Source organism: Primulina tabacum, unplaced genomic scaffold, assembly GCF_025594145.1.
Source record: "Primulina tabacum isolate GXHZ01 unplaced genomic scaffold, ASM2559414v2 Contig638, whole genome shotgun sequence".
Taxonomy (NCBI): Eukaryota; Viridiplantae; Streptophyta; class Magnoliopsida; order Lamiales; family Gesneriaceae; genus Primulina; species Primulina tabacum.
This window is the reverse complement of record NW_027459822.1, coordinates 18,069-30,760: the sequence shown is the minus strand read 5'-3', so window position 1 is coordinate 30,760 and position 12,692 is coordinate 18,069. Positions and strand designations below refer to the sequence as shown.

The following is a 12,692-nucleotide window of genomic DNA, read 5'->3' as shown; positions in this document are numbered from 1 at the left end:
ATTAACAGAGCTTCCATTATCAATAAAGATTCGTGCCACATCGTAATTGGCAACGGTGGTCGTCACCACCAAGGCATCGTTATGAGGAGCCACAATGCCTCGGAGATCCTCTGGCCCAAAACTGATGACAGGATCATGGGGTAAGTTCGCACTCCTCGATATTTCAAAATTCTCCAACCTCCTCCCATGCGCCTTCCGCGCTCGCCCGGAATCCCCATCAGTAGCACCCCCCGAGATCATATGAATCATTCCTCTCGTCGGGTGATTATCCTCATTCGTTCTCCTCCTCGGTTCAGCGGGCTCCCGAGGGACATCCTGACCTCGACCCTCTCTCCTCGGCTCTTCGATCCTCGGATGTATCCATGGAGGGCCTCGACCCCGCCTAGAAGACGGGCGAGATCTCAGCTCACTCCCAGACGAGGACCCTTCTTGTCTACCCCGTGGCGGAGGTCGAGCACTGCTCTCGACCCTCTGCGACTTCTCCCCCCTCTCCCCCGACTCCCTCACCTCCATCACCTTATCCCGACTCCTATTCAGAGGAACATGTGATGAGAATTGTCTTCTATCTTTGGTTCTGTCCTCATCTCTTTCCCCTGCACCCCTCTTCTTTCCACCTCTCTCGGCTCCCTCCACCCTACTTCCTCCGGGCCGGTTTTCCATCCTCCTGTATCGTTGAGCATCCTCCAGGTTGACATATTTCTCAGCTCGAGCCAACAAATCATCATAGCTCGACGGAGGCTTCTTGACCAACGACTTAAAAAACTCTCCTCCCCTTAGTCCTTGTGTAAAGGCACTTATCATGATGTCAGGGGTAGCCGATGGTATTTCTAGTGCTGCAGTGTTGAAGCGCTGGACAAACTCCCGCAACGTTTCAGCCTCTTGTTGTTTCATCACAAACAAACTCAAATAGTTCTTTTGATGCCTCTTGCTGCTGGCAAATCGGTGCAAGAAGGCTGCAGAGAAATCCTCGAACGATTGTATGGAGTTGGGCTGCAGGGTATTAAACCATTGCTGGGCTGACCTCACCAACGTGCCCAGAAACACCCTGCATCTGACTCCGTCCGAATATTGGTGCAACAGAGCCGCATTCTCAAATCTCCCCAAGTGTTCCTCAGGGTCTGTATGTCCGTCATACTCTCCAACGTTTGATTGTCGGAAATTCGGAGGAAGCCCTTCCTCCAAGATGGCTAGTGAAAAAGGGCTTCCTCTCTTGGGTACCGGCGCCCTGCTTCCCACCTGCTCCCTCAACCTCCTTATCTCTTTCCACATCTCTCCCATCTCACTAATCTCCCCACTCTGGAGGGGTTGCGTCTCTTCAACCCTGCTATGATGGACCTCAACATTTTCCTCCCGCTCCTGATGGGCGGCTTGTTCCTCTACAAACATAGACTCTTGATTCCTCTTCATGGCCTCATCCACTGTTCGGGTGATAAATTGGCCCAGCTGTTCCAGGGTCAAGTTTCCCACATTCTCATTGGGACGGGTTTGCTCGGCCCTCGTCTCGTGGATGGGCTGCTCAGTTCTGGCCTCTTGACGAGGTTGTTCTTGTCTCGTCTCAAGATGCGGTTGTTCCTGTCCCGCCTCAGCGCGAGATGGTTCGGGTCCCCTCCGAGGACGCGATGATGCTGAGGTGGCTCTTCCACTCCCTCTCCTCCCTACCATCTCTACGTCTTAACTCAAAAGTTCCCACAGACGGCGCCAAAGTGATACTCACGGGAAATTTAGGGTCCGATCCACGCAAGCGTCACTAATCCAGACACGGGCTTCAAAATTACCCTGGGCCTGAAATCACAAATAAGACCGTTAGGAGGGGGCCAGGAGGGTATCCTGGCGTAGCCCCTCCGACGCTCAAGTCAGAGACTGAGGATATATGGGGGAGCAGCTAAGGGCGCTGCTGAAAATAATATAGTGAATGCCATATCGTACGCTCAAACCTGGTATTTATAGGAGAATACATGGGCTTGTCATGGGCCCTTCACCTGTGGGCTACCTGTGGGCCTTAGATATGGGCCGGGGGTTTGGGCCAGATCTTGATGGGCTCATCCATGGGGTATCAGTAACTACACGGTGAAACTCCAATTTGCAGAGATAGTGACATTTGGTAGTGTGACTTGGAGGAGTCTTGGACGACGTGTTTTTGATATATACGTCCAGGTATTATAGAACTAAAAAAGTACCTGCCAAAGAATCTTATTCTTTCCGCGCTTTTAATGAACTAAGTTGTAAGTCACCCACTGTAATGATCTAAAAAAAAGGAGAATAAATGGATGAGCATTTTTCTTAGTTGTTTCTGTTGTTTATGTTCTCCAGGTGAATCTAGAGTGGAAAGACTTTGACATACAAAAAGAGGTTGGCTCTTTAAGAGCTTTTGCGAAGGACTTCGAAGTCCAAGTGTCGGAAAACTATATCGAAATCCATCTGTTTTGGGCTGGAAAAGGAACTTGCTGTGTACCTTCACATGGGACTTACGGACCTTTAATACAAGCCATAAGTGCGATGCCAGCAGGTAGGTACAAATCCTTATAACATGACTACCCATGCAAAAATTTCTACCCTAATTTCTTCATGTCAATTGACCACCATGTGGAATACAGATTTCATTCCAACTGTTGCAAACAAGCCTCCTAGTCAGAAGAAGAACCGAACTGGTTTTATCGTGGGGATTTCTGTTGCAGTTAGAGCCGCAAGCTTGCTTTCTATTCTTGTGATATTCTACCTTTTCTGGAGAAGGAAAATTCAGAAAAACTTTGTGGATGAAGGTATGAACGGAAAAATACAGTAGACTATTTAAGTACAATGTGGGAGAAATCAGATGCTTCCATCTGATCTCCTCTTTTTTTGAGAAAAAGTAATCAATAGGCTTAAAACCATGGAAGAGTATCAATAGCCAAATCAAGAATTCGTCATCTTGCCAAACCGAAAGATAGCAACATGTTGCAATGAATTTGCAGAGTTATTGGGGATTGATACACGGCCTTACACGTTCAGTTTCGTTGAACTTAAAACTGCAACAGATGACTTCAATCCTGTTAATAAGCTCGGGGAGGGAGGATTTGGATCTGTTTACAAGGTAATATGCTATTTTAAGTCACCTCGACGTGTGTTGTTTCATTATGTTTATTTGGTTTTTTTACACACCATACATGGAATTGTGGACAAACATATCTTATTCTCGAATGGAGAAACTTAAATAACCTTCTTTTATTGACTAATAGGGAACACTTGTTGATGGAAGAGTAGTTGCGGTTAAACAATTGTCTGTTACATCACATCAAGGAAAGGGTCAGTTTGTGGCCGAGATTGCTACTATTTCTGCTGTGCAACATCGCAATCTTGTTAAATTGTATGGATGTTGCATTGAAGGGAATAAAAGATTGCTTGTATACGAGTATCTAAAAAACAAGAGTCTTGATCAACTACTATTTGGAATCGGTATAATTGGATGTTTGAAGGTTCATATTCTATTTTTAACTAGAGCTAGCATTTTGAACTGGAATTTAAGTTGCCTGTTGGTGGAACAGGGAGTAAAAGTTTATATCTTGATTGGGCAACACGCTATGACATATGCTTGGGAGTGGCCATGGGTCTAACTTATCTACACGAAGAATCTCGACTGAGAATCGTGCACAGAGATGTGAAGGCCAGCAACATTCTGCTTGATTCTGATCTCACTCCAAAACTTTCTGATTTTGGCCTCGCCAAATTGTTCGACGACAAAAAGACCCATATAAGCACTCGAGTCGCAGGAACAATGTAAGATACCACGTTGTCTCTCTTAATAATTAGGACACAGATACAAAGCATGTCTCTTGAATCGATTTTTATTTAAACTCGGGCAGCGGGTATCTTGCTCCGGAGTATGCCATGCGTGGACATCTCACAGAAAAGGCTGATGTATTTAGCTTTGGGGTTGTAGCTCTGGAGATAGTCAGCGGAAGGCCAAATTCTGACTCGAATTTGGAAATTGACAGGATTTATCTTCTTGAATGGGTATTGTTCTTCTTTAGTTTTCGACCTTTGTGCATATTATCAGCCACCACCGAATATCATAGCTTCCCTTATGAGTGCAAAATTTCAGGCATGGAGCCTTTATGAAAGTGACAAAGAAATAGATCTGGTCGACTCTTCTTTACACACATTCAACCCCAATGAAGTAAGAACAATCATCGGTGTAGCTCTTCTATGCACTCAAGCATCCCCAGGCCTGCGTCCCTCGATGTCTCGTGTGGTGGCCATGCTTTCTGGAGATGTCGAGGTGGCTTCTGTTGTCACAAGGCCCAGTTATCTAACTGACTGGAAGTTTAATGATGAGACAACATTGGTATCGGGCACGGAGAACAGCCGTATCAATTCGACAAATAGCACAACCATGGTATCAGGCTCAGGGACTTATTCACCCACAGATCCAGCTAAACCCATACTTCACGAGTTTATTGGTGAGGGCAGATGATGGATTCTTGATTCCAATTTCCACATCGTCTGATCTCTCTTCTCTTAATGTTTTTTTTATTGGTGTTCTGATAGATATAGAAGGATGATTTATCAAGAATTGATCGTTGTTTCATTTTTTTCCGAAGTCGCCGCGCCGCACATGACTAAAATGCTCAAATTAGATTCTTGATCGTAGCATCTCATGTTCTGCAAAAACTTTCGTACCCATGTTCCAATAAGCATCGCCCATTCATTCAAAATTTTGAGTAGAGTTTACCATAATCTATATCGCATTTTTTTGTTCATAACAAATCATTTTTAATTCAAGAAAATTGATGAAATTCTTAAATTCATTGGCAAATTTTTTTATGATGATAGAAATTCGCAACTGCTACCCTACGGTGCAAACAGAATAAATTCTTAGGCTAATATAGTAGTATGCAAACCATGCTAGTCAGATAAACCATATGTTCTCTTTTGCAACGGCTTCACGGATCTATATTTGTGAGGCGATCAATTCAGTCAATACCTGCACTGAAAAATAATATTTTTAACATTAAAAATAATATTTTTTCACTCAAATAATCATATATTACATAATATATTTTTTGACATAAAAAATAATATTTTTCACTCAAACTAAAATTTATTACAAAATATTTATTCACAACATAACTAATAAAAAATGATACTTTGAAGTAAAAAATAATAATTTAGACATAAAATGTAATACTTTTTATAGATCGAGTTGGAGATCTGTCTCACAAAATTTACCTATAAGATAATCTCACATAAATTTTTGTGTTATAACATATGCTTTTTCTTTCTGTTAAATATTTTTTAAAAATAAATTCGATTATCTAAATATACAAGCAAAAATATCTTTCAATTACTGTACAAGGAGTAGAACAAATTATATAATACAAATATCCATCAAACTTTCAATTTTTATCATTTTCAGTCTTCCTAATTTTCTCTCTTCAATGTCTCATTTTATACAAATTATTTATTATTTGATATATTTATAGATATTTCTATTTTTTTTCCTGTCATTTCAAAATAAATTAATTACATACAATTGAAAAATTGTAATAACAAAATACTATTTTTATGTCTACGAATATTATGTTCACATAACACGTGTGTTGACGGCTAGTACAAAAAATATATAAACTATTTACACATTTAATTTAATTTATTGTGCTTTAATTACGAAGGCTTCACCAATCATGTTAATGGGTGCTTAATGCTTTATAATGGATGTTTTAGGAGTTAATATTTAACATTTATTTATAGTTTGGTACTAAAAATGAGATGAGTAATAAGTATGATAAAATAAAGAAGAATACAAATACGATAAATTATATATTGTTTGATATATTTTTAACTTGTTTGCAATGATTGTTTTGTTTATTATTTTATCATATTTTAAATACTCGTGCAAAATCTAAACCAATCTTATTATCAACTGATATAATATTAAAATTTCATTCATATCATATGCTCGTCATGTGGACGGAGAAAGATGTCTGATGCAACTCGCATATAGTGGCATCATCAATCAATTGATGAAATTGAGATGATTAAAAAACGAGATAAACTCGAGATGAATAAAAAATTATGCATCGTCCCACCATCATCAAGTGCACCAAATTAACGATAATTATTATATTCTCAACACTTTAGAATAACGGCTTGAGAGTATTGTATAATTTTGGACTTGCCTAATATATCGTTTAGTGCAATATACCATGTCGAGATGCCACAAGGGGCACCATTGTCTCTTTGTTTGTATAGTTTGTACTTGTAGGGCTCTGTGCCTTGTGACCACCCAAAAGCAGTCCTGCGCAGGCATACGCTTCCCCGTTCATTATGGAAGCTTGAACGGTGGCTTCAGATTGGAACAGAAAAGAAGTTGACTGAAGCTAAGAAAATTCATGATCGATTTTTATCTTATTGTATATCATTGAAACGCCAAGAAAAGAACGGATCTGAGCAATTTTTGACAGATGATAATGATCATGATCTTGACTTGCTAACAAGTTACATGAGATTAGAACTAGCAGAAAAGGGTGATTCTGATGCACCAAATAGTATTTCCGAACAAACGTGGAAAGATACAATGTTGAATTTAATCTTTGCAGGTAAGGATACAGTAAGTGCAGCACTTACTTGGTTCGTTTGGCTGCTAGCAACAAACCCTGTGGTAGAAAACAAGATTCGGCACGAGATCTTGACAAATTTACCAGTATGTGAAACTGGAAAATGGGAAGTGTCCGACACAGATAAGCTCAAGAAACTGGTTGCTGCGCCTCTTCCCACCAGTGGGTTTACAGCACAAAGCTCCTCTGAAACCTGACACCCTTCCAAGTGGACATCCGATCAACCCGAATACAAAGACAGTTCTCTCCTATTATTCCATGGGGCGGATGGAATCAATATGGGGCCGAGATTGCCTTGAGTTCAATCCGGGGAGATGGATTTCTGATCAGGGACGGATCAAAACCGAGCCATCGTTCAAGTTTACAGCCTTCAATGCAGGGCCAAGGAGTTGTTTGGGCAAGGAAATGTCGTTCCTTCAACTGAAGATCGTTGCAGCTTCAATCATCAGCTGTTTCAAGTTCGACGTTGTCAAGAATCATCCGATATGCCCGAGTAATTCGGTGATACTTCACATGAAACATGGCTTGAAAATGAAGGTTCTAAATATTAATATTAAAATTCATAAATAGTGGAAAAAAATAATGCTCGATGGATCCTATTTATACCATAATTGTAAAGTCATATTAGAAATAATTCAAATACATACTAAGAGTTGATATTTTATTAGTTTTATTATTAACCATGTTGTTTAACGACTTTTATTGAAATCAATGATTTGGTTTTATGATTATAGTATTATTATTAAGTCATAATTTGATTAATTAAGGTCGTTTTTGAAGAAACTTTTACCAGCAATTTCGAAATATTGTAATTACTAAAAATTTATAAACACTTGAAATAAACTCTTTCAAATATTATAATTTCATTTAAAAAACATGTTTAATAAGTTGTATTGTATAATCAATAATTATATCGTAAAAATAACAATTCAGTAATTTCGCAGGTTAAGAAGGCGAAATATTGAAATTAATGATAAAAAATACTTTTAATTTTTAAATTAAATATTTGTTTGGCAATCTGGTCATCATCATAGTTCACCAATGAATTTTAGCAACTTGTTTATGATCTTTCCTCAGAATCTTCCATTATCGAGAGTTGTTTTTAGTCAAGAATCTGAAGATGAACACTGACCCAGAAAAAGAACGATTCTTGAAGGAGTTCGGCGGAGATTATGGGTATCCTGGTACTCGAAAAAGCATGGATGATTTAAGGGCTAACGAATTCAAAAGATTGAAAGGTTTGCTTCTTTTTCTTTTGGGTTCAATTTTCCGCTTTTATTTGTTTGAAGTGATCCGCAAAGAAATAAATTCAAGTTTCACGATTCTTAGTCAGATATTTTGATTCATTGTGTAAAGATGTTATCAAAGATCGCGGGTATTAAAATAAACCGGAGTTCGGAATTACTATCTTTGAACTCTTGAAATTATTTTGTATGAGAGAGAAGATCTCTAAGATTCATGATTTGAAATAAAAGTACCCGCTCTTGGTTTTGCCACAATAAAATTTGATAGAGATACCTAGTTTTATCTTTGAAATTGTCCTTTCACCCTATGTTTGTGTTTAAGAGAAGAAAAGAAAACTTCTTGATTCTCAATCCATAATTTGGAAGTAGTTACTTTATATTTGTTAATGGTTGTTATTGTTATTGATGTACTGTGGCGTTGGGCTCTGTAGAGGTAGTGTATTTGGACCATGCTGGAGCAACTTTGTATTCCGAGTTACAAATGGAAGCCGTTTTCAAGGATTTCAATTCCACACTCTCTGGGAATCCCCGTATCCTTTTCTTTTTCACAAAGGGTCAAAAAGTTTACTTTTTGGTTGCAATGCTTAAGTTATACACGATTCCTCATTTACGAATTCTATTAGATAGCCTGAACAACTGTAGCTTGACGACCAGCGACATTGTTGGTTAGGCGCCGGCAGGTGAGGCTTTATTTTGGGGTCTCCCTTTGTTGTATATCTTTTTCCTGATCATAGTATTGGTTATATTCCAAAATTTATTTCACGGCAGTTTATGATGTTGGGCAGGTCCTTGATTTCTTTAATGCCTCCCCTGGAGAGTATAAATGCGTCTTTACCTTGGGGCAACAGCGGCACTGAAACTGGTTGGCAAAACGTTTCCGTGGAGCAACCGAAGTAATTTTATGTATACCATGGAGAATCATAACAGTGTCCTTGGGATTAGGGAGTCTCCTTCTTTTTGAATGACAAGAAGTATCTGTTATCAGGCACATGCAAAATACTTGCTATTGATTTCTTATAAAAATTTATGTAGAACCGAGAATGTCACTTAATCATAAGTCATAATCGGCAATAATTATGTATGTAGACGTTGAAGCGAATTCCGTACACAATAACGATGTAGTAGTAAATCTGCGGTGAATATTTCACCACACCATGTACAAAAGTGGAGAAGCTTGGTGTGGAAAAAAGGAGTTTACCAGTTAAGTTATCTGTGCGTTATTTCCCAGCTAGGATTAATTTAAGTATTTCCAAATTTTTACTCTGACCGTTTTCCTGGAATTCTTATATGCTTTACTTTGACGGAACTTGAACTTAGCATGAATGCCGAATCTTGGTGTTTGTAGAGAATCATGAACGATTTTCTTGGACTGCAGCACTTTGTGAAGTTTTTAGAAATATTTGCATTCGATTTATTTTTTGTTATTCCTCGATGGAGCAGGGAGAGATTGAGAGGAAAGAAGAATCATTTTATGTCTCGACATGATCTAATTTGTTTTTCTGTTGGTGTTACAGGCACACATACACTTTATTTGCATTTCCTTCAGAATGCAACTTTTCTGGTCAGAGATTTAATCTTGACCTTGTAAATGTTATCAAGGTAGATTCATATGAAATCTCCGGAACTTTTACGCCTCGAAGGTGAATTCCTAGATTTGGCATCTTATTTAACAGGATGATTGGCGGACTAAAAATTGTGAAACCATTGGTTATCCATAGATTGTTTTTGTCTTCATCCAATATGGAATTTTTTTGAAATTTTTTCTATTGTGAATGTGGAATTAGACTCCCTTGTATGTTTTGTGGCTTTGATGCCTATGACAGAGGGCACTGGATGGTTGTCATTGATGCTACAAAAGGAAGTGCAACAACACTGCCCGATTTATCTAAATACAAGGCAGACTTTGTTGTCTGCTCATTCTATAAGGTGCTCATTTAAGCTCTCTATATTGGTCTATATTAAAAAATGATAGCTTCTAATGATCTTTTTTGGTTTCGTCAGCTATTTGGATATCCGATTGAATTGGAGCTCTTATAATCCAAAATGGTAAGGTTGCTGTCCGACAGGGTGGTGATCATTATGGGTTCCTGAATATTTTTCTAGTGATTTGAACCAACAAATTAACCCCTGATATATATGTGTTATACAGAACATGCAAATTTATTGAAGAAGACTTATTTTACTGAAGGTTTGTTCTTAGGCCTGCTCTCCTATTTACATCTATATTTGATTGCAGTGCCACTTGCTTACATAGAACTCTGTCAGGCACAGTGGCTGCATCCATTGCAGATATTGACATTTATAAAAGAAGACATGGTATTGAGGAATACCTTGAGGATGGAACTACATCATTTCTCAGCATTGCATCTCTTCATCATGGGTTCAAAGTCCTCAACAAGTTTACCATGTGTGCAATATACAGGTATAGAAGAACTTATTGTCACCCACACACATGTAATTATCGATTTCATAAATGTCCTGTTAGACGGCGATGATGAATTCCTACTCAAACTTTTAGGTAACGGAGTCTTGGTACAGTGTTTTGATCTTTTTTACGTTGTCCTTGTAACCAAGGTTGTCAATGGCGGGAGGCGGTGGCGGGGCGGTCGGTGACCGCCTACCGCCTCGGCCGCCTAGGCGGTGCTCAGGCAGTGCCTAGGTGGTTGAATTTTTTTAATTATTTTTTTGTAGATAATCGTAGATAATCATAAATAATCATGCAATATAATCACAAATAGTCATCATTTTTATGTAAAATGTGCAATTAAATAATGTTAAACACAAAATATAATATCATCTAGATAATGTGCAATTAATAAAATGCGGCAGATTGTATGTGGTGGTTGAGACTTGAGAGTTGAGAGTGAAAACCAAAAATAAAATAAAGAAAGTGAGGTATGTTAAGGTTTTGATATTTAAAATTAGTTAACTTTGACTAGGTTTTTAAAATTGTTGACTACGTTTTTAAAATTGTTAACTACAACTTAAAAATCTTGACTGACTCGCCCGCCTGCTCGCCCCCTCGCCCGTCTAGTCGCCGCCTTGCCCCGCCTCGACCCGCCTGCTCGTCGCCTCAAGCCGCCTCGACCCACCTCCCCAACGCCGTATAGCTTGGGCCGCCTAAAACACCCGCCTCATGCATAGGCGGTGCCGTCGAGGGCCGCCTCGACCGCCATTTAGAACACTGCTTGTAACACTGACCGAAATACCAAGTATTTGGGCACTTTTTTGGAGTATCCGACATGTTTCAATAAGTGTGAGTTTCATGTCATTTCCAAGTGTTGGACACAAACAAAAGTTGATTTTTTAAAAAAAACCCAACCTATATGTTTTATCTTTGTAGCAGAATTGCAAAATAGCTCCCGTGGGCGGTTTATCTAAGTCTCTCCATCCAGATTCCGGCCCTACTTAGTTGTGTCTTGTGGTGAACCCTCTACAGAAGATAGATGGAGAAGTATAAAGATTGGATACCAAAATTTCACGGTGGGTTTAACATATAGTATTTCAAGATTTACAAAAATTAACATTCGGAGTTGGAATTTCCCAACTTCTCTTTGAGATTCTGTTTGCTTTTAGATTTCAGTCGTACCAAGATGAATGCTAATAACTCTTGGAATTTTTTATTTTGACAAGGAAATTTCTAGAGCATGGGAAAATTAATCAAGGAATGATAATCATGTAGTGCCGTGTCTCTGGTTGGATTATAGGCAAAAGACTTTTGTAGCTAGTGAGTTAATTATTCACGTGAAACAAGTGTTCATCCAAAGTAGTTGCTAGCATAGTCATTGTGTGGAATCTTTGCTTTCGAGAGCCCACGAATACTAGACGCGCTGGTGAATAGTTGTCTTTACGGGTGTATTTACCCTGTTACCTATTCAAAGACGTGAAGAAGGCATGCATCTTTGTAAGGATTCTAGTTGTTATGTTCTTGTGTACGTGTTTGCTTGTGCAGTCATTGGGTGGTTGCAACCGGTGTCAGATGATAAATATGACTGCAAAAGATGGTACTGTTCATAGATCCAACGAGCCATTAGCTACCATAGCATCTTACAGAAGAATAAAGGTCAGATTTGTAAAGTATGCGCTGCGATAGTTTCGCTCTTCATTCTAATAGCATATAACCACTGTTTCTTTTGCTGTTAATATGCGCAGGGACAAGATGAATGGCTCTGTGTGGGACAAGAAATATTTGCCAACACAGACTAGCATATAGTTTCCTGTAAGGATTCAAGCTGCATCCTTCTATCACGTTGTGTACAACAAATTTAGTATTCTTGTTTTAAACCAAATTAATTTATTTTAAAATCATATTTTGAGTACATTTATATTACATTTCAAACTAAAATTTGTTTTAAAATAAATAAATTGAGTTGGTACGGGCACTATCCTCGACGATAGAAACAAATATTCTAAGTTCTTTGATGGATATATCAGCATGGAGACGAATATTTATTTTTCAAAAGGGAATAATTTATTTAGTTTTTTTAAAATAAAAAATATTTCAAAATAACAATGTTTCCATAGAAACTTTACTGATAAAACTATGAAAATGAAATAATATAGCTTCATTCTATATAGCAGGAAGGAGGGTTTTTTTTTAAAATAATGTAAAAAAATTTTTTTTTTCAAAATTAATGTAAAAAAAAAATGTTTGCAGAAATACGGCAAATCGTGCTTACGAAGCACGGATTGAGATCCACGTTGGCTTATTAGCGACGGTTTTCAAAATCCGTCGCTAATAGCGACTGTTTAAAAACCGTCGGCAATAGCGACGGTTTAAAACACGGTCGCCGATTCAAAATTTGCGACGGTTTTAACAAAACCGTCGCTATATAACAAAATCGTCTCTATATTT

At 38.5% G+C, this 12,692-nt stretch overlaps 1 protein-coding gene and 2 pseudogenes across 1 annotated transcript; all 3 read left to right on the top strand.

Moving 5' to 3' along the window:
- Window positions 1-2,365: 2,365 nt before the first annotated feature.
- On the top strand, window positions 2,366-4,642 carry LOC142534642 (putative LRR receptor-like serine/threonine-protein kinase At1g56140). Its single transcript, XM_075641499.1, has 7 exons — window positions 2,366-2,506; window positions 2,595-2,759; window positions 2,952-3,070; window positions 3,216-3,432; window positions 3,522-3,753; window positions 3,840-3,990; window positions 4,079-4,642. Exons 1-7 carry the CDS (start codon window positions 2,497-2,499, stop codon window positions 4,448-4,450), a joined length of 1,266 nt encoding a protein of 421 aa, XP_075497614.1. The 5' UTR covers window positions 2,366-2,496; the 3' UTR covers window positions 4,451-4,642.
- Window positions 4,643-5,940: 1,298 nt separating this feature from the next.
- On the top strand, window positions 5,941-7,228 carry LOC142534640 (alkane hydroxylase MAH1-like; annotated as a pseudogene).
- A 306-nt stretch (window positions 7,229-7,534) lies between these two features.
- On the top strand, window positions 7,535-12,170 carry LOC142534647 (molybdenum cofactor sulfurase-like; annotated as a pseudogene).
- The last annotated feature ends 522 nt before the right edge of the window (window positions 12,171-12,692 follow it).